General features: G+C 34.0%; 1 protein-coding gene across 1 annotated transcript in view; it reads left to right on the top strand.

Moving 5' to 3' along the window:
• The window catches only part of LOC118186273 (uncharacterized), a 133,048-nt gene that overhangs the window by 91,148 nt on the left and 15,894 nt on the right, over positions 1-26,006 (top strand). Inside the window, exon 2 of the mRNA XM_035356364.2 lies at positions 24,658-24,858. Coding sequence (XP_035212255.2) covers positions 24,658-24,858 — 201 coding nt within the window. The remainder of the gene's footprint in view (positions 1-24,657; positions 24,859-26,006) is intronic.

Raw genomic sequence — 26,006 nt, forward strand, 5'->3', positions numbered from 1 at the left:
TTTACTTAGCATTTTACAGCAATTTAAAATTTGAATCGTAGAAAAAGGTTCGATTTTGAACGTGTGAACATTATTCTTGGTCCCACCAGTGGCCGAGTGGTAAGTCGCTGAAGTCTGGTTGTTCGACCTGGCTTTGATTCTAGGCAAACAGGCTGGCTGCGTACATGTTTTCCCCATGTGTAAAGAGGATGCGAGCCAATTTCCCTCAGTCAGTCTTCCGCGTAGGTATCTTTTTATATAGGTAGATAGCCCTAGCTTTCTTTTCCATAATCTAATAAATGAAACTATAGTTCAATTTCTTTCGCTTTGATTGACACAGCACTAAACCATTAAAGTAACTTTGTAATACATGTCATAATGTGATGTCATTATTCATAAAATTTAATTTTTTGTCTGTAGTTTCTGTTCATTATTTTGAGCAATGAACGTTTAGTATAAATTCAACAAAATTGGGAGAAGGGCAATAACGGTTTTTAAAAAAAAATTATTAAATGTTAATTTTATAAAATTTTATGTTTGTTATTATCAACAAAACTCCTCTGAAGCTTTTCTGTGTCGCTTACTTCTTTGTCCGTCAGTTAAGCATACGATTCCTGCATTTAAAAACCAAAGAATACTTTAAACCCGTTTGAATCAAAACTTCATTTTAGGAGTTGAGCCAGACTGCAGACATTAACGAATTAATTGAGGAATTAAGGAAGCATTTAAGGACAGCTTGATATGAAATGTCGAGAAGTTTTGTTTGTTTAATCGATTAACACAAGCGCGCGAAAATCATTTGTTTATATACTCGAGGAGATTTTCTAAGGCAAATTGGCTCTCATTCACATGATGCGGAACTATAAAAATGTCCTTACAGATAACTCTAGAATTACTTGTGTTCAGCGATTTTGGTCACTAGGCGCCTGAATAGTGCTATATAGAGAAACAAACTATAGCGAGTGTAACGCTTCAGAATGGATACATTTGCATGACTGCGGTATTAGCTCATGATTGGATGTAAATTGGTAAATTTGCAGCAGATGGTAAATTTGCAGCTTTCCCCCTCAGATCGAAATATTTTTGATAAAAATCTTCCGTTTTTCCAAAAAACGTTCAATAAAGAAACGGAAAATACTCATCTTGAGCTTGGTCCCGTTTACTCACTCCGATCTTACACCCGTCTTACTCCCGTTTCCAGCAACTAGACTCTTGAACATTAAAATAGCTTCTTCTAAATAGCTAAAATCTCTTATTCATCCGAAATCATAAGTGATTTAATATTTTGAAAACATTTTAATAAAGCAGTTTAAAGTTACAAGCACATTTTGCAGCATTTTAAGAGAATACATTACGCACTCAAAATTCTACGAGGCTAAAATTCGAAATCAAAACTTACAGTTTGTCTTAAACTTAAGTCACTGTTTCAGAGGTAGGAGAACGTTCGCGATATCCATGTTGAAACCCTTTATTGTAATTGACCATTGATCAAAGCAGCTTTCTGATCTTTCTCAGTCCCCATTGTTTGCACAAATAACAGAATCTGAATATCTTATCCTACTCAGTTTCTGAGTTTAAAGGCATGCTGGCGTTATCGTCTTTTCGCAGCTTTTAAATATGTGTAGCAAATTTGAATTATTCGTCCAAGTCGCCAAAAATATCGCTAATGGGCCAAGTAAAACTAAGTTGCTTTTCTTTATATCGTAACCTTGCAATTTAAATAGAATCTTAATTTGAATTGTTATTCAAATATGAGAGTTAAATGTGGCTCTACCGTACACTAGAGATCAATTTCTTTTGCTTATCATAATAAATTATATACAATATGATATTTATCAGTGTCTTTTTATGTGGAAAATGTAGTCTTTCGTGAACTTCTTCCAGTTTTGTAATTAGAAAAATCTGACAAATGCTTCTTCTTAATGTCGTATGTTGATTTATAATTTATTGCATTTTTGATGGGATCTTCAAAATTTTCTTTTGGGATTCTGTAAAAAAAATTCGACGTAATTGTTTAAAGAACGCAGTGATTGTAGATGAAAACCAGACAAAATTCTAAATGCACTATGGTCAATGATTGCATCTCAAAAGAAGCAAAGACATTCAATTACTTTCCACTGTTACTTTATAGTATAATTTGTCTTTTAAATGTAATAATAAGGCCTCTGTCATATCGCTTAAGAACTATGGATGGCTGTAGAGCTGCCCTCTGTTGAGAAGAACGAGTACTATTTTCGCATGTCTCTCACACCCCTCATAAATATCATTATTACAGGTAAGTGTTTTGATCAAGGTCTACGAATTTGGCTTGTTTACAATTTGCTCACTAGTTCTCTATTTTGAATTTTTTTTAACATGATATTTTAGAAGTTCTATATTTTTCTCTAATAGAAATAAAATCCAAGGTATGATTTGGAAAATGGGTATTATTGGTAAAATAGATTTACCACCATTCGCGGCAGCATCGTATGATTCGTCTTTTTTAGTGTTTTGAAAGTCTTATCTTAATGGATATTTATCCGATCGAAAGTTACAAATGCGAAACAAAATTTTCAAAATACTGAGAGAAACAGAATATTGGCAGGACATTAAATAGTATATTTGAAGGACAACTATTTAAATTTTACATATGGTACAAACTGTTTCCCTGTTTGATTGCTGTTTGGCTTAAATTGTAGAGTCATTACGATTTTTTCAATGTCGGGAAACTGAAAAATGTGCAATGCCCTCGCCGGGACTCGTACCTGGGCCTCTCGAATACGCGCCGAGTGTGCTACAGTTACACCACGAAAGCATGCAGAAAGGAGGAAGAAAGTACCTTATACAATTACTTCAAAATTCGTTTTCAGAAGTAAAAACTGGTACATGTACCTGCCTCCTTTGTTCAGTACTCTTGGTGAAAATCATTAATGTGTTTAATACGTATAAAATTCCATCACATAGCGCGACATAAACTTGCTGCCTTCTTTTTTCCCTATCAAAATAACCTTTGCATGACATATTTCCAATAAAGAAAAACACAAGTTCAGATTTCAGCGTTTTGTTGTAAACTAAATTTATTTTTATATTTTATGATAAACGAATGAGACATAAGAATTATCTTTTAAGCTCTGTTAATTATTTCGTAAAGCTATTTGCATCAGCAAATTTTAGCTTTTTCCATATCGGTGACCGTGGTTTTTCCCATGTGTAACGTGTATACAAACCAGTTTCCCTTGGAAAGTTCTCCACGAAGGCATTCCTCCCTTTAGACAGATAGCCCTCGTGTGCTTTGCCATAATTAAATAATCCAATCCTTTCGGTGACCCAAAACAGTTTAAAATCAGTAAATTAAAATATAGCATTTAAGAAATGATTTAGTTAAGTCTTTAATTTCTTCTCTCATGATGCGTCATATATATATATGTCATATATATATGCGTTATATGTATCAGACTTTCGCCTTTTCTAATGTTGTACATAAAATCAAAACTTGGCTACATTTGAATCTAAATTATTCATTTTTGAAGACAGTCGGAAGAAAAATATGAATGAGAATTCATAATTTCCAAAGGGAAATCTCTTGACCTAGATGTTTCGCTTTTCTCTTTCATTGTTGTTGAAATGACAAGTACTGGTCTCCGAGTTGACCGATATCAACAGACAAACGGCTGAGGGTGTTGAGGAAGAAAGTTGGAATCGACGAGAAAATGTAAACAATAAAGTAAAAAGGGGGTAAAAAAACTCTTAGCATCTTAGTCTTCCAATTGCATCACTTTTCTACCCAGCACTACTTGAATGGAAAACTGTGGTATAATTACAAGAAGATTAGGCAACTGTAGAACAATGTTATCTTCTGCTGGAATCGTGACTAGTAACATCACGACATTTGCTGCATTGTCAAAGATGAGATTTACCCTGTGTCATAGTCTCTAACCTTCCGCTATTTGAGAAAAAAAATGGTGGAGTTCAGAGGTCGTTACATCTGCTTGTGGAAAAAAGGTTGAGTCTTCTTGAACTTTCCCAACGAGTCTGATGAACGATTCTGGTTGCACACGAAACTCTGCATTCGTTAAAATATTTAGGCCAATGTTGATTACTTGCGATATAGAGTTTGTAATGAAATATGTTTGTAACTTCATTAGGCAAGTTTTGTTTCCAGGGTTCTGTCAAGTAAATCATCTTACTTTGTTTTTTACATTGTAATTGTTGTTTAGATTTTTATTTTATCTTGATTAAATTTTCAAAAACTCATCTAAATTCTTCCTGTAAAAAATGCATTGTATTTAATATTATCGCAGCCGAAATAAATTTATCAAATATCTGAACAAAATTTGCCACAAATTTAGAATAAAAGAGGGCCTTAGATTTTAACTTAATGTTATTTCAAAATTCACAAACTATAATTAGTAAATGTTGTATTTATTTTTGTACAAAATAATCATAACTATTACGCAAATTTTCATCAAAAACTTTATGTATCATGATTTAATCGAAATTCTCTAAAAACCTTGTCGGAATTTTTAGCCTAGAAACGGCATTTTGCGTCGAATAACCTCAAGTATTCGAATCGCTTTTCAAATTGGTGCATATTAACGCCTTATGTTATATTCAAAGAAACTAAATAATGAAGAATCTACATGTATGTTTTTGTAAACATTTAACGAATTTTTGATTTAAAAAAACTCAACAATTTCAGAACGAGCAGTGGGCAACACTGTAATGAATGAAACATTTTAATCTCCAGCGCCAGACTGTCTGTCGGAAATTCTTAAGATATGCTGTTTTCAAATATTTTTAATCCATTGTGCCGTTAGCCTAAATGCTCTTCAAACGTGTATACGTCTGTAAACTGAAGAAACACCCGCCTGGATGTATTATATAAAATCTGAAATTTTTCAGACTTTTTTAACGCTTCGTATATTTTACTGGGGGAGCTTTTTTCGAGCATAGATGTCCCATATTTTTAAAGTAATTGAAATTCTTCTGCTGAATTAGCTTGTAATGATCCGTAAAGTTATAAATGAGAAACTAGGCGTTAAGAAATCTAGTATATTATGGTTGTATAAAGTGCGATAAAGAGTAGAGCAAGTTCGAAATTTGACAGGTGACAGAGGACGGGGGCGACTGGTGTTTAACATAGGTAAACAGGCGTGTGTCCCACGCCATTCCCTATCTAGGAACAAATCCCTGGGGCCTCGTGAGGCAGCCTCGGGAATTTATAACACATATCTAAAGTTCAATACATGGCCAAACAGGGGCTGAAGATTATTGTTTGACAATGGTTACGTGACAATAGCTATGTGGGTGTGCATGGCCGTTGGAATAACACAGATACATAAAAATATACAAAACAAATACAAGAATAGATACATGTACAGACAAAAATAAACAAATACGAACATAAAGATAAATTGATATTAAGAAAAATATGAAGAGAGACGCATATGTAAGATAGTAACACAAAAGTAAAATGCTAAAATGCAGAATGGGGTAAAGGGAGTCGTGTGTGTATTGCTGGTATCCTTGTGGTTGTAAGTGTGCTGTGAGTACTTAAACACAAATATGAAGCAATGATTACCGGATGTAGAGTTATGGTGCCAGGAGTTAGTGTTAGGGTTCGCTGAAAGTACAGTCTGCACTATAGTTCAAATTTACGAGAGTTCAGGCTACACTAAATTTTATTGTACACTTTGGTACTAATGGCACTAAATTTGGAGTTTGGCACAGTCACTGTTTTAACACAATTGCTATAGGTTGGTACAGTCGCTAATAGCGCAGACACTATGTTAGGCACAGTAATATGAGTACACAGTCGCAATGGTTGCACAGTTACTATCACAGTGAACAGTTTAAGAGAGTTATCCAAGTAACTCTGTAGGTACTGATGTATGGTTACTGACGTGTGCACTAGTGCTTCAGCATAGTCGGAGTTGGTGCACGATGTATACGTTCGGTGTACCATGCATTGCAGTACGTTGGAAGGTGATGTAGGCATTCGAAGGCACTTTGTGTTGACACAGTTGGTACTCTGCTAGCACACCGGTAAGGTAAGTAGTAAAGAAGATTGATGTGTGCACATAAAATTGAAGACTTGGTGGTAGGGAGCTTTTGTTTAAAAACTTGTGGGGGTAGCCCACAAGTTTTTAAACTTGTGTGTGAAAAGCTTTTGATAAGGTTTGATAGTCGGTAGGTGGGACGGGAAAGATGATCATGTTGACAGAGTTGCTGGATGGGTCTTGGTCCATTGTGGTGAGCAGATAACTTGGCCCATTGCGCCGATTTGAGTGACAGCTTTGCAGATTTCGGTTGACATAAAAATCATATTTTTAAACTAGAAAGAAACAGCTTCTAAATTTGTTTTGTCCTGCTGGCAATCAGGAGGCTAGGAGCTCGAATCGCGGCGAGGAGTAGTGCTAATTTTTCCAGTTTCCGTCTCCGAAATAGGGCTATCCTGATTAATAGACAAGTCATTTTCTCATTAAATGAATGCACAAGTTTCCATTTAGAGTTAACTTACGGTGAAGTAATATCATAGCAAATTCCTCTTCTGCCATTTAGCTTTATCGTTTTGAATAGCTTAATTTAAATACCAGATTTGATACTGTTCAAAACACAGTTATGGCGGGGTGTATATAACAAAGTTCTACGTTAAATATAAATGTCGTAAAGTTCTACATGTTCTACATGTGTAGCTTAGCGGTATTTCTATCTAAATCAACATTTAGTCTAGTTTAAACATGAATTTATTAGAATACCAAAACAAATTAATCAAATCTAGAATCTAACATCTCATCAAGGGCATTTGAGCTGCATTAAAAAAATCGAAAGCAAGTTGCAAACCTTACATTATTGCCGCTTAGAATTCTTTAAATTAATGCGCTTCTACAGACTTTTGTGTTGCCATTCAGAAGCAGAGAAAAGTATTTGTTCGAACCGGAAAAACTCTATATCTTCAGTTTCTAAAGAATTAGAGTTCTAACTTAACTGTGTTTAGACTTTGTATCAGAAATCTGTCTTTATATCAGGAAGAATCTGTTTTATATCAGGAAGCTGTGTTTGGCTTTTATATCAGTTAAATTATATCAAGTCACAAACTGAAGCCTGAATAGTGTCAGATAGCATTTTTTTATCTAATGTTTTTAACTTTACTGAAAATTTAATGGTAAAACGTTTCGAAGTCTTTGACTGTTGTAAGACAGCAGTTTTTAAAATCCGATCTTAATATTTGAATTTTGCATCAAAAAATAATTATATAATATCTAATTACCTAACTTTTGCATTCAGTTAATAAGATATTAAATGTATATGAAGCCAATAAGAGTTCATTACTAGAATATCTGCTTTAAAACTGTAGTGCGGAAAAAAATCTCTAGAATAAGTATTTCTGAATATGGCTTAGTACATATATTTCATTTGGTCTTTCCAGTGCTCAGCGCAGTTAAACTTGTTCGACAACGAATTAGAATTTATTTGTATAATAACAATTTATATTTGAAATATGTTTAAATATTATAGTTATCTGATATTAAAGACCTTATTAATAGATTGTGCTTTAATATATCTAAACTAAAATGGCTTCTTCGATAAAAAAAAATCAAGTCATTCATTTCACTTGTTCACGTGTACTCCTTTGAATTTTGAACTAATATGCTTGTACATTACTTGTATGTATTCTCTTAATTTCAATTGGTTTTAAAAATTATCGAATGGGTGCTTTAATTCATGAGAAGAGCAATTTTTATGTCTCAAGTAACGTCTCTGCAGCTATTGGATTTTAAGAGAATAAACTTTTCTTTCCTTTTTCAACACTAGTATTAAATGCAATAATTTTTAATGGTGATTATCATCTTGCAGTTTTAATAGAAATCGCATTTTATTGAAATAAGCTTAGAAGGAAAATGAATTTTAAATTATGTATCTCAGATTTCTGATTAAAATTAGATTGTAATATGTGTTGCACTAGAACGCATTTTTGCGCTTCAGAATTTTTCTGGCTAGATTTTAAATTATGCACGGAAATGTTAAGCTTTCAAATAATTTCTACTGTTTTAGAAAACTAAAATTTTATATTAAATAACTTAAATTAAAAAATCGTTTTCAAATGTCTTAAAGTTGTCATGTATTTAATAATAGCAGTCTTAATTACTGTAGTATTTAAGAAGAGATTTATTTTTTTCACTAATTTCACAACTTTCAAGAAAACATGAAACTAAAATTCATCTAAATTACTTTATTAACTAATCTCATTCCTTCTGGAAATCCAAATTTGTAAATTGTACTCTTTTAAGAAAAATTCAGAGTTTGTTTGCCTTTTATGAAGCTTAAATGATGAAAGATGGGTATTCTACGCCTAATTTTGAAACATTACAAGGTCTTAGGAGAGTAAAGTACCTTTTTCTATTTTGCTGCTTTTAATATTAAAGGAATTTAAATATTAAAAGAAAACTCGCAACAGGTTGAATGCACGCAGGTCCGGTGATAGGTTGATAAAATCTATGTCTACCAAAAGAATGCTTCAGAACTTTTCACAGAAATAGTCTTACAACTCTTCATAATATCACACAGTGAAATAAATAGTTACACTTCAAACTACTCCGAACGTTAAACACAAGACAATGCAAAGCGCATCTAAACACCAATCTAACCCAGAAATATCTCGGTATTCATATCTCACGCGAAATTGACAACTCGCAACAACTGAGAGCAGATGCTTTCTGCTGCCTTGTATAGTTTTCACCCGGCCGCCGATATATTTCTAGTACTTTTTTCTCGAAATTACTTACTTTCTCGAAATGAGGGTCGATGTATGGTTACAGCTAATCTAGTAGTCAACTGCATTTATTCAATTACAATACCTATTACGGTGATACAGGGACCGGACCAAAATGTTGCCAAGTTTGTAGACTTTTGGGGATTTCTCACCAACTTTGCCGACAAAAATTAGTCGCCAAAACCGTTGCTAGCTTGGCAGTATCACACCAAGTTACCGAGATACCCATTTACTCAATGTTAAATACCACTTGCTCCTGTATTCTTACTTTTCGGGCCTAGCTTCCAGCTTAAGATTTTTCTCGTTTCATTACATAGAAAATTACAACAGTTTCACATCGTTCGTTTATATACAAAATTCATAATATATAAGTAAATAATACATTTTTTTTCGTTTTTCACGTTACTTTTCAGCTTTTCATTTTCCCTCCTCTCCGCTTGATTCATTTTGCAAGCTTTTTTCCCCGTCCTATATCCTGAATGAAGCTACAAATTTTTGTGTAACTACGAATCGATTTGGCAAGATTTTCATGATCCTGTGTGTGAATAAGTTTGAATATGGCGTCATCTTGAACTTTTTAATGAATATTGAAATTTAATGCTAAAAAATGATTTTTTAAATTTCATTTACTTTACGTTTCAATCTATATTATATGAAAATAAATTATTCAAATAGAGAATCGAATTAGTCTGCCTTAAAATGCATGGTCTTTACTAATCAGTTTCTTTTTACCTAGGAATTTTTTTATCTGTGTTAGCATATTTACCTTGTTTCGAAACATTTTATCTTTCCATTTTTCTGTACAATTATCATTATTACTATGAGCTGTGTAAAGCTCTTCTTTAATTTTTGTTTTCAGCCTAAATAGAGGAAAGCTATGATTTTCGAGAGTTCAAATTCATCAAATTACTATCAAATGTTTGTGTTATGTAGAGAAATTATCTGATAGCGTTATAAAAAATTAGGTGAATGATTTTATGATTTATGGAAATTTAAATTTTATTTTGATTCTGAATTATTTAATTTAAGGCTTTAATTTTGGGGAGAAACAGATGCTTCGGGAAATATTATTTAGTATAAATGAATATTATTTATTTTCTTTTATTTGCAAATCTTGTACAAAACTTTTATTCATTGTGAAAGAAGCAGGGAAAGGGAGGCAATTTTCGCCAAGTCATGATTTCGCGCGCTTTAGAATGTTCGAGAAAGAATTTTCATTGTTAGTTGACCTTAAGAGAGGAAAGTACGTGACGGAAAGGTCAAAGGTTGCTACTTGTCTTTCAATGTAAGTCATTCAGGTTTTTGGCGATTGAGGGTCCGGTTGTTGTCTAAGTGAAGAAGGGCGCGCATGCGCGATCACCCTTATTTCCGCATTCTGGAGTTGAAAACGAAGATTTTGCCATAATTAAGGGGGCGATAAGTGAAGCCATAGTGGGAGCCCGTTTGGTGAAGAACAAGAAGGAAATTTGAGTTGGACACACTTACTTTTGGCTGACTCTCGGACTGACTCGCTGATTTTTGGGCTTGCTGGACAAAATGTAAGTGACTCCGAGAGGTGTTTTCCGGCGGGGAGCGGCAAATATGCTCCCCGGCCGCGTTTGGTTAAGAGGCGAGACACACTTACTCTTGACCGGGGAAAGGAAAAGATTTAGTCGGCATCGAGCAGTGCTTCCGGCGGGGAGCGGCAATTATGCTCCCCGGCCGCGGGTTTTCTCAAAAATGCGAAGAAAAAAAAACTGTTGAGCGAATAAGAAAAAAAAAATTAACAGAGACTTGGGTCTCTATCTGTATCGGCAAAAGTCAGGACGATGTCCTCTGAACTCCGACTTGAAAACAGAAGGAATTATGTCACCTTAGACAACTGGAAGCCTGCGTTAGCCGTTCTCTAAAATGCCTAGCTTAATTGTCTACGTTTTCCTTGGTGGAGCTTAGAGTCTGGGCAGACAGCCGTGCGGTGTAAGCTGTTCTCTTGCTTCCAGTGGGAATAATTTTCTTCTATGGAAAACAGTAGCAGGCGTAAGATTTGACGGTATAGCTGATGTAATTTATTGTCGTGCCGTTCGAGTCTCTGTCTTGCGGATTTGCCAAGTGACGTAAGGATAGAGCTAAGATATGAGCTCTCCTCCACTCAAGATAAGTATTATTTTTTTTTGGTGTGTTGGAACTTTAGGCAAGTTTTTCCAAAAACGTCCTTAGCAGTAAAAACAACGTCGAATCTAAAATTTAACTCTAGGCCATAAATTGTTTCCCTTTCCTTTCTTTTAAATCACCAGACAAACCTTAAGTTTTTTTATGAATTTAAATGAACAGACTCTCAGATGAGGTTAAGATTTTTCTTATTGTGTTGTACGAATTGTGTCGTAATTGAATAAACTGATATTTAATCTGGAACCTCTTACAGTATGTTTTCTTTATATATTTAATATGAACTTTTCCTTTATATCTTGTATATGTTTTATGTTTTCGATCCTCTCACGGCGCGGTCCCGGAATGCATTTTTTTTCACAACGCAAAAAATGCTGTACACGTTTCACTATACGATCACTCCCTTTAACGGCAAGTAGTTTCATATTTAACATTTTATATGAATTTAAGATATAACATTGGTGCCGTGAAGTAAGATTCATAACATTATTTCCCGGCGTGAACTTAAGCTATTTAACACTGGTGCCGTGACCTCTGCTTAGTGGGGGATCGGATCGAGAATTGAATTTGGATTTTGAATTTACCTATTTTGTGTAATTTACTTTTTAAGGAAGGAGTTAAATTTTATGTGCTAGGATTAATTAGAGTTTTTGATTTGTGTTTGCTTATTTGTTAATACGAGAGTGATAAAGTTTGAAAATGTGTGTGAATTTCAAAAATTTTGGACTTTAACGTTAGGCAAACAGAATTGAACTTTAAAATTAGGAAAAATATATATTTTAATGTAGCAGAATAGGTACTGTACATTCTTACTGTTGAAAATCCTTGAGTGTTTTCTAGATGTGTATTTTTGATTTTCGACGTACTGATTTATGATACAAGATGGAAAATGAATTATTTCACGATAATCCTATGCTATTTGTGTATCCTTGTATAAAGTTTCGAGTGCTTGTCGGTAAAAACTGGACTCATTTGTTGAGCACTATTAAGAGAGCGAGACTTAAGGACTCTAATTATTTTACTGAATGAGACAAGCCATAGCTATGCGTAGCTAGAAATTTTTTTTTGTGTGTGTTTTTGCTAATTATTTAACCTAGAATCTTGTGAAATGTGTAATTGTGAGGGGTAACGTTAGAGAAATTTTGATTTTTTTAATTGATTGAATAATATTTTGTGAAATGTATGTAATGTTTTCATGATTCTCTAGCGTAGTATATTATTGCTTTTTGATTTACAATGTTTTGATATGATCCCAGTATATTGTGTAATTGTTAGTAATTTAATTTAGTATTGAGCAATGAATTTTATAAGTTCTTAAGGCATAATGATACAAATGAATGAGTTAGAAAAATTGAAGATTGTTTTTCAATTGCAAAATTCTGTTTTAAAATTAACATGGGTTAGATTTCGATTTTTGCCTGAGATCAGCAATAGTGATGTTTGCATATTTAATTTTTTTTTTTGGATTGAATTCTTCAGCTTGAGTGAAGTTCTAATTAGTTAATGAGTCAGAGTAATTGAGATTAGTTATCTTCTGAGTTTAAGTTTGTGAAGAGTTGTCATGTGAGAATTGTTTAAACAGTAGAAATAGAGTCAGTCTTGTGAATTGTAGAAAGTGAATTTTAATGAGAATTTTGTGACAACGGGAATTTGTTTTGTGAAAATGTTTGAAATAAGTTTGAGAAGATTAGTAGATTAGTTACTTATGCTCTGTACTCATGTGTGGGAATTTTCTGTTGATTACAAGTAGTTTGTCTTGAATTTGCTAGTGAATCGTAATAGATTTGATCTGAGTTATTGAATTTTCTTTCTTGGTTGGACTTGTTGCTGAATTTGGGGTTAATTCTTGTTTTGGCTTAAGTTTTGTATTTGAATTGGTAGTATCAAGATAGTTGTATCAGGTTTTTGTTTTGTTTTGGTGGTTTCTGCCAAGGTCCGTAAAATGTAAGTTCTCTGATGTTTGGTTTCTGTGGAAGAATTGAGATTTCTGTGGTCATAGGAAAATAGTAGAATTTGAGTTATGGATTTCATTTGTGTGATTTTTAGGGATTTTGAGTTACGAGTTATGAGTATTTTTTTTAGTTTAGCACTTTTGAGAACTTTGCATTTGTTGCTTGCAGTTAGGTCTTGCGTGAAGTTGTAATGTCCTGAAAGCTCGTTTTCTTGTAAATACTTGCACTTCATGGTGGCACTTGACCTCTTACACCGGGAGAAACAGGAACTTGTTATCTGAGAAAACTATTGTTGTATCTTTTTCATTGTGTTGGTTCAGGATTGTAACGTTTCAGTCAGCGCACTTTTCTTTCCGAGATAGGAGATCTTATGTTCTCTTTCAACGTGTCTGGGGGTTTGCTTGATACGTAAAGTTTGGGTCTGTCATTCATAATACAGCGCTTTTCTCAGCTTACATGGACGCGGTAAAGAGTTACTTTGTTTCTTTTGTTTGGGTGGAGGTGTTGTTGAAAGCTTCTACTTAGGTTACTATACAACGTTTTGGAAGTCTGATGCAGAATAGATCTCAGTTTTTGCCTAAAATTGGGGGGTTTCTTTTGAACACTTTTTTTTTTTGATTTGTGATATTTTATTTAGTGTTCTAGTAACGTGCTTCAGTCCAGCTTTGATTGATTTCTTTGACTAGGTTGAATTTTTTTTCTCGTGGACTTAAGGGATTTTTAGAATTACTGAAATTTTTGTTGTCTTAATAAGGGGACTTAAATATGGTGTTGTTACTCACTAGTGTTTATCTTGAAGTTTGAATTTTTTTTTAGTGACACTTCACTCTTGCTGGTTGTTTTTTTTTTTTTTTTTGGCTTGATTTGAATTACAGTGAAATATTTTTTGACTTGATATGGTTTAACATAATGACTATTTGTGTATTTGTTTAGGTATTGCAGTTTAAATTTTCTTTTAGTATCGCTGATCTCATTGCTCATTTGAATTATGTACGAAATTTTTACAGTTTAATTGTATTTTCATTTTATGTCTATATGTGTATCTTGGTAGTATCTGTTTGTAATTATTGGCCAAACGTCATTTTGTATATACATTAGGTTGTATTATTACTATTATTTTTTGTGTGTATTGGATAAAATTCTAATTGGTATTTGCACAGCGTATTCTGGATGCTATTTTCGGAATTGATTTTGATTGGATTGAATTTTTGGACAATCACGTTTTCTTTGTTTCTGATTTTTTTGTGTGGGGTATTTTCGGCTGGTTCCGAGGTTCCTTGTGTTGTAACGTTCTTTTCTTTTCTAATGCTTGGCCCTGATCAGGCCGCTTCTGTTCTTAGACGTGACTGTTTGGGATTCAATCTTAGAAGTTATTCAATTTCGTAGTACTTAGGGGTCTTTACTCCTTATTTGAATACGTTCATGTGACATATTTTATTTGGAATTGTTTGAATTATTAGTGTGTTTATTTTCTCAGGAATGTATTTTATGTATCTGCGGCGCGTTAATTATCTTATTGATTGATCTTAGACATATTTTGTTTGTGATTAGCGCCTTATTTTTATTTTTATTTTTGTATGTGTTCTGAGTATTTCTAGGTTTAATTCAGTGATTTAATTGATGTTTTTGATTAATTATTTTTGATCTTCCTTGAGTATTTTAATTAGTAATTGCTTTGATTAATCTTGTTGTTTTACTTGCACATTTTGGACTTTACATTTAATGTGTCAGTAACGTCACTGTACCAAGGAGTCGTATGAAATATTGTTACATTATGTTATCCTTTAGCCTTATTGCACAGTATGAGTCATGGTATTTCAAGAAGTGTCTGTCTGCTAAATTTTGGTAAACCAAAATTTAATTCCTTAGGGGAAAGGAATGTTATGTAGAGAAATTATCTGATAGCGTTATAAAAAATTAGGTGAATGATTTTATGATTTATGGAAATTTAAATTTTATTTTGATTCTGAATTATTTAATTTAAGGCTTTAATTTTGGGGAGAAACAGATGCTTCGGGAAATATTATTTAGTATAAATGAATATTATTTATTTTCTTTTATTTGCAAGTCTTGTACAAAACTTTTATTCATTGTGAAAGAAGCAGGGAAAGGGAGGCAATTTTCGCCAAGTCATGATTTCGCGCGCTTTAGAATGTTCGAGAAAGAATTTTCATTGTTAGTTGACCTTAAGAGAGGAAAGTACGTGACGGAAAGGTCAAAGGTTGCTACTTGTTTTTCAATGTAAGTCATTCAGGTTTTTGGCGATTGAGGGTCCGGTTGTTGGCTAAGTGAAGAAGGGCGCGCATGCGCGATCACCCTTATTTCCGCATTCTGGAGTTGAAAACGAAGATTTTGCCATAATTAAGGGGGCGATAAGTGAAGCCATAGTGGGAGCCCGTTTGGTGAAGGACAAGAAGGAAATTTGAGTTGGACACACTTACTTTTGGCTGACTCTCGGACTGACTCGCTGATTTTTGGGCTTGCTGGACAAAATGTAAGTGACTCCGAGAGGTGTTTTCCGGCGGGGAGCGGCAAATATGCTCCCCGGCCGCGTTTGGTTAAGAGGCGAGACACACTTACTCTTGACCGGAGAAAGGAAAAGATTTAGTCGGCATCGAGCAGTGCTTCCGGCGGGGAGCGGCAATTATGCTCCCCGGCCGCGGGTTTTCTCAAAAATGCGAAGAAAAAAAAACTGTTGAGCGAATAAGAAAAAAAAAATTAACAGAGACTTGGGTCTCTATCTGTATCGGCAAAAGTCAGGACGATGTCCTCTGAACTCCGACTTGAAAACAGAAGGAATTATGTCACCTTAGGCAACTGGAAGCCTGCGTTAGCCGTTCTCTAAAATGCCTAGCTTAATTGTCTACGTTTTCCTTGGTGGAGCTTAGAGTCTGGGCAGACAGCCGTGCGGTGTAAGCTGTTCTCTTGCTTCCAGTGGGAATAATTTTCTTCTATGGAAAACAGTAGCAGGCGTAAGATTTGACGGTATAGCTGATGTAATTTATTGTCGTGCCGTTCGAGTCTGTCTTGCGGATTTGCCAAGTGACGTAAGGATAGAGCTAAGATATGAGCTCTCCTCCACTCAAGATAAGTATTATTTTTTTTTTTGGTGTGTTGGAACTTTAGGCAAGTTTTTCCAAAAACGTCCTTAGCAGTAAAAACAACGTCGAATCTAAAATTTAACTCTAGGCCATAAATTGTTTCCCTTTCCTTTCTTTTAAATCACCAGACAAACCTTAAGTTTTTTTATGAATTTAAATGAACAGACTCTCAGATGAGGTTAAGATTTTTCTTATTGTGTTGTACGAATTGTGTCGTAATTGAATAAACTGATATTTAATCTGGAACCTCTTACAGTATGTTTTCTTTATATATTTAATATGAACTTTTCCTTTATATCTTGTATATGTTTTATGTTTTCGATCCTCTCACGGCGCGGTCCCGGAATGCATTTTTTTTCACAACGCAAAAAATGCTGTACACGTTTCACTATACGATCACTCCCTTTAACGGCAAGTAGTTTCATATTTAACATTTTATATGAATTTAAGATATAACATTGGTGCCGTGAAGTAAGATTCATAACATTATTTCCCGGCGTGAACTTAAGCTATTTAACATTTGCAAGGATTACGTGGTAATATTTAATGATATCTGACTGAGCAATTCTTAATTCAGTCTCATCTTTTTTTTAATCAGGTCTTCTCATTAGCTGCCTAAAGATTCTGCAGGTTTAGCTTCAGGCATTTATCGTGACTGTTTCAACATAACTTCCACGTGTTTAGTTTGTGTTTCTCAATCTTTATTTCTTAAATAGACTACTTCTCATTAATTTGTTTCAAACGATCTTCCTTTAGCTCAAAGCATTTTAGATACCGGTCATTGTTTTCCATTAAGTATCCATAATTTTTTTACATATCATTAAAGCAATTTGAGCCATAACTGTGTTTGCTTGCTCTTGAGAATAGTAAGTAGGAAATTCATTATGGATTCTCGTCAGGTTTGTGGAATATATACTAATTGTATAGAAAATCATTCCAGTAAAAAACCTGGCTCGAAGGTTGTTTACTTTCAGACTCGAAATGAGAGCTTCTTTTCTATGTATGTAAGTTGGGAATCTTTATACAAATTTCCAAACAACCTGCGGTCTAAATGTGTATCGTATCAAATTATGTTTTATGCTATATTAATTATGTATGATTAATCAAGTAGTAGACTATTAGCATTAAATTATTTCTTTAACCTGCTTTTCTTATCAGATTAATTATAACTTTTAAAAATCTAACAATTAAACAAAACTATATAAATATTAAAATGTGTATGATGCTTATCCAAGGAAAGTTTTCGAATTTTTAAGTTTCATTTTCTGCGCGTTTGCCTTGCTGTGTTTTATTTTGAACTAAATCATTTATGAAATAAACTAAATTCTTAAACGTTTAACCATTCGGCCATTGGTGGTACTTAAAGACCGTTGAAATCTGGTAGTTCGATCTGGATTTGGACCCATGCAAATGAGCTGTCGGCATGAATGATTTTCGTGCTTTTCTTCTTGTGTAACTTGAAGAAAAGCCAAGTTTACGTTAGGAAGTTCTCCATGAAGGCATTCTTTCCCCGAGACAGGTAGCCCTGGTGCGTATTGTTATATTTAAGTAACTTAATAGTTTAAATTCCCCTTTCCAAGTTTTAAATAACATGAAATAAAAGCAGACTAACAAGAGGAATGAATCGAAGAAATTTTAACTTGAGGAATTTGAGTAAACTGTATTAAAATCTGCTTTAAATGGAACTGCTGGCATTGATGCATCATGTGTGCCTGATATCTGTTACTAAATTTCATGTGTAATTCAAATGGCTTGTATAAAAATAGTCTGAAAATTATAATACTCTTAAAGTTTAAAACAAAACAAATAAAATATTAAAACAAATTTTAAAAATCTGAAAGTTTTAAAACTTTACTTACAAAAGGGCGTTTTTAACTTTAAAGTGAATATCTGTCTCATATCAGTTTCTGAATGAATATACTATGAGAAAGTTTTAGAAATTTGTAGGTTTTGCTTAAAAGTCAATACTAAATATATTATGTGAAGGGGGTTTTTCTCTCTCTCTCAAGAATCCACTTTGAATTTAAATGTCTACACTTAAACCAGCTTTTCAACTTGCTTTATGATGCACATACTTTTTATTGCGGTGACTTTTCTAATCTCGTTTGAATATGCATTAATTTTAAAGGACATCTGTTTTGTTTTCTTTTACAAGTAGTTTGCCCTGTCCTCTAAACAAGTCTCGTAGTTTTATCCTCATGAAGGGACATCAGAGTCAGCAACTGGATTTATTTGCATTTAAAATTCTGTTTTTTAACTTTTAACCAGTTTAAAAGATATTCCAGTCCACAGACAAAGTCAACAGTAGAATTTTATGTTATATTTTTCAAATTTTCTGAAACTCCGCCATTAGTCTAGAAATTCTGTGACACGTTAATTTCGTTTGTTCTAATCCATAAGATTCTAGAAATGTTTGCAAAAAACGTTGTAGTCTTTTGCTACTTTACTTATGTAATGCTTAACGTACGCCACAGATTAAAGAAGTTCTAGCATAATAGCTAAAGATAAAATAGAGTCGATGAGAAGGCTTAGAGTGAGCGGCTAAAATTGAACGTTTTTACCTAAGATTATTATTAAACACAAGACATTAAAACCAAGTCGAATATAGGACTCTAAGCTCTCTATCTCTATCTATCTCTATCTCTATACCTCATAGCAGCCAGGAAACCTTTGTCAAACACATGCAAGGGTGTGCTCTTGTCCAACATAATGCCTGCTCAAACCATTGCACCTCCGCTACTGTAATGATTATTTTCCCTGATGAGTGAGGACGATATTATATTCTAAGCCCTCTCCAGGTACAGGTATGTCGAGAATTAGTGTCTAGGCTTAATTCTCGACTTGTCTTTGAAAAGCACGGTACTCCATTGAAGTTTGGTGCAAAGCGTATGTTGTCTGCAGCATGCAAACTGGCGTTCTGTTGTGCTTCAATGAGCGGGACGCAAAAGGTGGATCTTTTGGCATACAGCCTTATCTCATTAAGCCTTCAGGTAACTGTAGACCCTGAAATTCGTGTTCAAGTGAGCTCACACTTAGCTCACAGCTCATGTGAGAGCTGTGAAGCTGTAGCAGTGTTGCATCTCCTCACAGAAAGTGCAAAATAACGATCCTCGTTATGGATCGACCTTGGTTTAATCTTTTCGATATGGTCCCAGTGTCCTCAAATTGTTTCCACAAATTGCAGACGATCCTGGAAGTTATACTAAACTCTACAGCCACCTGCGCTTTTGACTGGCCTGTGTTCAATCTGTCGACAATTCTGCATCTCATTCAATCATCCATAAGTCCGTGGCTACTCATTTTACCTGATGTTAAATAAAATGTATCTAACTTTTGCGAAAAACCGCCGCAAATGTTATGAAGGAGTACGAGCACACAAATCGTCAAACTCCTTGTGTGCTTATATCCGCTCAACAATCTCTCCGCTGAAATGCACATGTACGCTAACGTATTCGACTCTGAATATTTGAATAATTCTTTGGAAGCAAAATTATTTCCTTATGGAAACGGAAGATAAACACGCAAAATGAAACATAAAATTAGAAACACGACAATCTTGAATTTGGTGTAACTTTAAAATATGGTTTTCATGCAATAAGACGTAAAACTAACAGAATCAAAAATGGGCCTAACTCGCACAACTCTCTTAGTTTTGATTCAAAAAGTTCAAAGAAAATTTGAGTTTTCACTTTTTATAGTACTGCGTCTAGGGTTCAAGTCCCGACGAGGGCAATGCGCATTTTTCATGTCCCCTGCTTCAAAAATAAGCTAATGACAAGCCCGAAATAAAAGGTGTGGGAGGTGGACAATAATCTAGCCCCACCAGGATTTGGCGACCAGATTTCCCTAATCCCCAGTCGCCTTTTAAAGGGGGAGTATGTAAGGTATCAGAAGTGGACGCAGCCCGACCCTCCTAACTAAATAAGTTGGTATCGTGTCAATAAAAGGCCACGCCAGAAGTATATAAGGTATTTTCTTCCTCTTTCTAGCATGGCTTCGTGGTGTAACGGTAGCTCACTCGGTGCGTATTCGAGGGATCCAGATTCGAGTTCGCCCACCGGCGACCGAGCGGTAAAGTCGCTGAACACTGGTAGTTCGGTCCGAGGTTCGAATCCCGCGAACTGGCTGGCTGCTTGAGTGTTTTCGTGGTTTTCCCCATGTGTAACATGTATGCGAGCCAGTTTGCCTTAGAAAGTCCACCACGAAGGCATCCGTCCCATTAGACAGATAATCCTAGAGGCTTTGCCGTAATCAAATAATCTAACCTGAAAAAAAAAAAAAAAAAAAAAAAAAAAAAAACTCTCTCTCCCCTTTCTCTCTCTCTCTCTCTCTCTCTCTCTCTCTCTATATATATATATATATATATATATATATATATATATATATAAGCGAAATACCACAGACTCGTCACGAAATCTCCGAAACTATTCATCCGATTGACTTGAAATTTTGCATAGTTACTCATTCCACGATGTAGACGCGCTTTAAGAACGAATTTTACATAAATCCTGCTCAAAATAGATTTTTGTTACACAATAGAAGCTTCTTATACATTTGGTTTTCAAATCAACGTTCCGAATTTTATTTATTGTTGCCAAAACTAGATTTGAAATGCAATATTTTAAATGAATGAATTTTCCTTTAAAATTATTCAACTGGTAAATAACTCGCTTCTATCCCATGAATGCAAACAACATTTAAATGATAAGGTTAATAACATTTATATTGAAGTTATCATAAATTTCACGAAAATAAATATTAAGAGAAATAAATTATTGTGTTGAAAAATAAGTGTTGTTATTTATAAAAATTGCCATACATAACAAATCAAGCACAAAATAATTATAATTGATTAAAAAATTTGATATCAAACATAAAATTTATTTAAAGTTATTTAAATTTTAAAGTTATAACAGTTAAATATATATAAACCTTATTTTTATGTTGTCAATTTTTCGTGGTGTAGGCCTACTGGGGATCCCACAATGTTAAATAATGGGAACTCATCCCAATACACAGTACCTCATGGGTAATGTGGAAATCTGTGTATGACAGATTCACTGACTAGCACTATATTTCTCGACTTTAAATTAAAAAAAAAATTACATTAATTATCAATTCGAAATTGGACATTTCGTCCATATAAAAAGTCTAGGTTCATATTCGAATAGATAGTGTGCCCAGCGGGCGGGTATCAGCTAGTAATACAAGCTCGTGTAATTTCCCTGAATCGGATGAATTTAAGCGAGCAAAATCTCATATGATAAATGTAAGAACAGGAAGAAAGCTGAAAACCGTGAAATCATTGCATAATGAAAATTTGATCTTGCATATTAAATCTAGTAGTATTCTTTTAACATGTGATATGTAAATATGACGTAATCCTTTTAAGATGAGCGCGCTTTCAGCGAAAGGTACTTTTTATTCAAGTTGATATTTTGATTCACATCAAAGTTACTCGTGAGAAAGAAACGCAAACCAAAAATACTATATTGTTCCAACTTTCCCTTTTATTGTTGTCACGAGTTCAACACTCAAAATTTCATCTCCTAGGGCAATGTGGTCACTTGTCAGCCAGCTTGTATTAAAATGCATTGCGTGCATCATCTCGTGAATTAAAAACTGAGCATTCTGCCTGCATGCGAAGACAAAAGAAGATGACCTATATTTTAAGGCGACGCAAATGAAAGGAAAAGGGGGTTTTGCGATTTGAATTTTTTAACGCGGTGTCTGTACCATGGAACATTTCAACCCTAAAAATGTCACTTAATGGCAGTTAAATGACTTTTATTTTGCGTGCTTGGATTCGAAGGAAAACTGGTTTCGGTTTTAACTTCTTCAACATGGTTGTAGCAGTGATTTTTGAAGACGTTATCTAACCAGAGGCGAAGTTTTCGTTCTTTAAAAAAAAATAATAAAAAAAAGAGACAGCTTTCGTTCACTAATCAGTTGTTCGTGCATGTCTTAATAATAACATACAGGATTTCGTAATCTGGCATAAAATGGATGATACTCCTGAGAAATGAGAAAAGGTACAGGTCCCGACCTTATTTCGTTGATACAGCTGCAGATTTCAAGGGAAGTTTGTTTTGGTGTTTCAGGTGAAGCTAGATGGTTGAATACTCTAAGATAAAATAATTTTCTACTGTTTTAGATAAATGATATTCCGAATCTTGAAGCAAATATTTTCAAAATGTTTATAAATTTATTATCTTTAAGATCGATTACTGATCAATTAACTAGACAATGATTACAAGTAAATTAATTAAATTAAGTAATTTTTATTTTGGTTCTCATTAACTAAGCATTATGTGAACTTTATTGCACATTATATGGCAGCTTATCAATAAAACAGTTCCGTGTTGGGATTACGAACTCATTATAATATCGCAGTTCAGCAGAAGAATAGGTATAGATATTTGGCGGTGAGCATTTAAGATATTAATAGCAAAATATTTAAGTAGTTTATTCATTACGTTTATACTAATTACATACTATCCACTTTAATAAAATAATGTATTCAGTCCTGTACATGCCATTTCGCTCTCCGACAATTCATATGATAATTCTCCGATAATTTTTCATTTGACTTGGGATATTTTTAAGGTTATTCAGAATATTTTCACTGGGTAAACATTTAACATTAACTGAAAAATTTCAGAATATAAAAATCTGTATATAACTAAACGGTGTTTGTAAAGTGAAAGTAATTATTATATGGCATCTTAATACTGAGGCAGAAAAAGTAAGCTGCTTGAAGAGGAAGGCACAAAGTACAAAAGAAAGTGGGTAAAAACCTGAAAGCTTTCAGATTTTGCATTACGCCGAAAAGGGCGTTTTTTTTTTTTTTTTTTTTTTTTCCCATTTACTCGTACATACACGTTTCGAGAGCATTTAGATTAAACGCCCCTCTGGGGAAAAAAAATTAAGAACAGCATATCTTTAGAATTTCCGATAGACGGTTCTTCCCTCGCTGGAGATAAAAATGTTTTTTCCCGTAAATTGTTGCCATTGTTCGCTTTAAAATCATTGAGCATTTTGATCAAAAATTCGTTAAAGTTTTTCAAAATATGAAATGCACAAAAAAAATTTCGAAATTCGAGCTTCCAGGTGGCCATATTCGGGTAGAAGACAACATTATTCAAAATTTGTTGTTTCTAGGTATGTTGTTTTTCCATAATGCGAGAAACATACACACCTTCATGCAGATTCTTCATTGTTTAATTAAGTATAATACAGGGCGATAATATTTGGTGGCTACAATTTGATAAGCGGTACAACGCTTTTAGCGATTCAGCGCAAGATTATATTGTGAGATTAACAGCTCTTCTGGTTACCCCAAATCTAAAATAAAACGCCCAAAGGCGTGTTTTTTTCCTTCACACATACAATGCAAGTTTCGAGAGCATTTGAGCTAAAAATATTTAAAGCCCTTGGAATTTCCGTTACGGAGTTTCGCGCGCTGAAGGTAAACACAATTTATTCCGCATAATGTGTTACCATTGCTCTCTTTTGAAATCTTTGTCTTTCTTAATCAACAGTTCTTTAAAGTTTTAAAAATATGAAATACACAAAAAAATTCGAAATTCACGATTGGAGCTTCCAGTTGCCCATATTCGAGTGGAAGACATTATTCAAAATTTGATGGCTTTAGGTGTCGACGTTTTTTCACAATGCGAGAAACATACATACCTTCATGCAAATTCTTCATTATTTAATTTCTCTAAATGTAATACAAGGCGATAATATTTGATGGCAACGATTTGAAAAGTAATACAGCCTTTTATAGTGATTCGACCCGTTTCAAGACTAATAGTCGTTCTGGGCTAACTCCCCTTTGGGCTAAAAAGATTGCTTATTTATTCTAGAATGCAACGCCCACCAGCGGCCGAGTGGTAAAGTCGCTGAACACTGGTAGTTCGGTCCGAGGTTCGAATCCCGCGAACAGGCTGGCTGCATGAGTGTTTTCGTGGTTGGAGGTTCCCCATGTTTCCCCCGCTTCCCCATGTTTAACGTGTATACGATCCAGTTTTCCTTGGAAAGTCCTCCACGAAGGCATCCCTTCCCTTAGGCAGATAGCCCTAGTGTGCTTTGCCATAATTAAATACACCACCACCTAGAATGCAACAAAATAACGCTGTAAGTTTAGATAGTTCAGAATACGTCTTTCAAACGGGACCAAATTTCGACCCACAATTACTGCGTAAATTTCAGGTTGAGATCCACTTATTAGCCCAAATTCCTCTAAATTTATGGCTTTCAGATGCTTTGCAAAAGTACTGGCATTTCTGAAATCGATATCCAGCAAAAGTAAAATCTAAGTTATGTATTTATAATGGGAAGGCGTTAGAAAGTTACTTTTCTTGAAAAATGTGATTTAATGTAAATCTTCTCCTCTTGCAATATTACAATACATGTAATTATGAAAAGGTAACTTAAGTCACCTGAAATTGATCCTCATGGCGACCTTCAGTTTTCTGTAAACTTATCGGTTAGGCTACTGATAAAAGAATAATTTTCTTTTACATTACAAAATAATATATGAACTCGCTGTTCTTTAATTTATAACTAATGAAATAAGACTAATCTTTATATTATAAAATATTAAATTTAGTTGGTAATTAACTGCATGTTTACCTACCATTTTATAAAATATTAAGTAATCTCGTTGTATTTTATTTTGTAAATATTGACAGCAAAAGCTCTATTAATTTTCTTTCTTTTACAGCTCTAGCATTCTGCTTGATTTCTGCCGAAGATACTTTCAAATGCCCTGAACAATTCGGATATTATCGAGATTCTCGAGACTGTTCTAAGTACTACGTGTGCGTTTTTGGAGATGCTTTACATGAAAAATGCACAGGAGGCTTACACTTTAGCCTTGAACTTCAAACATGTGATTGGCCCAGGAATGTCGATTGTCTGAAAGGTAAAATTAATAAATATCTATCATGTCCTTTGTGCAATAGTTTTAACTCACATGTGCTTTATGTAAATCATGAAAGATAATTTTTGTGCCAGTGCTAATGTTTACAATGTTAATGTTTAATGATGAATAAAAACCCATATATTTAATATTCTTTTCTAAGGCTAATCACAATTCCTACGCATTTTGATATTCTCAGTTGTTCGGTACACAAAAATGATATACTAGGGGGACCGGAAAGTCATGTCGCTTTCTTACGTTAAATTCACACGAATAAATTTTTAACTTTTTTATTTTTAATCAATAATGTAATCGCCCTCGTTATCAACAACCTTTTGCCATCTAGTGTGCAGATTTTTAATCCCTAGACCGATATAAATCAATTGGTTTTTGAGTAAAATATCTCAAGATGGCATTTTGGACATCATTCAAATTTTCAAATTTTTTGGCACTAAGAAAATGTTGTAGGGATCGGAATAAATGGAACGAGAGTGTTGTACGATATCGGGCGAGTATGGCATGTGATGCAGCACCTCTCAGCCCAATTCATTCATTTTTTTCTAGTGTCCGTCTTGCACAGTGTGGTCTTGCATTGTCGTGTTGCAGAATGATGCCTTTTCTATTGACAATCGCCGGATATTTTCCGATTAAAGATTGGTTCACTCGATCCAATTGTTCACAATAAAGATCTGCATTAACAGTTTGTCCAGGTTTCAGCAATTCAAAATGAATAATTCCGCGGATCGGTTGGCTTTGTTCTCTTCGGACAGATTATGGGGGACTCAAACACCTGCTTTGCTTATTTTTACATTCTGCTTTAAATGTTCTTGAATGGTCGACCAAGGTTGGTTAAGAGTGTTTGACATGGATTTGCTTCCACTTCTGCCTTAAGCATGTTGTGTCGACATGCGCAGAAACATTACTTTCCGGTTCCCATATTATTTGATATCAAAAATACTTCGCAGACAAAAATCTTTTAAACGTAAGACTGTCCATAACATAGATCTTCCAATTTTTGTTTTTAATTTTCATTGAATTTTAAATAGTTTTTAAAATATATTTAAAGCTTTCCTGTTTTCAAAATTATGTATATCCGTTTAAAAATATTACGTAAACATATAGGTACATAAATTTTGCTGTACATCAATTCT

Source organism: Stegodyphus dumicola, chromosome 9 (assembly GCF_044657685.1).
Source record: "Stegodyphus dumicola isolate Sdum_Otavi_A_Nest chromosome 9, ASM4465768v1".
In the NCBI taxonomy this organism is placed as follows: domain Eukaryota; kingdom Metazoa; phylum Arthropoda; class Arachnida; order Araneae; family Eresidae; genus Stegodyphus; species Stegodyphus dumicola.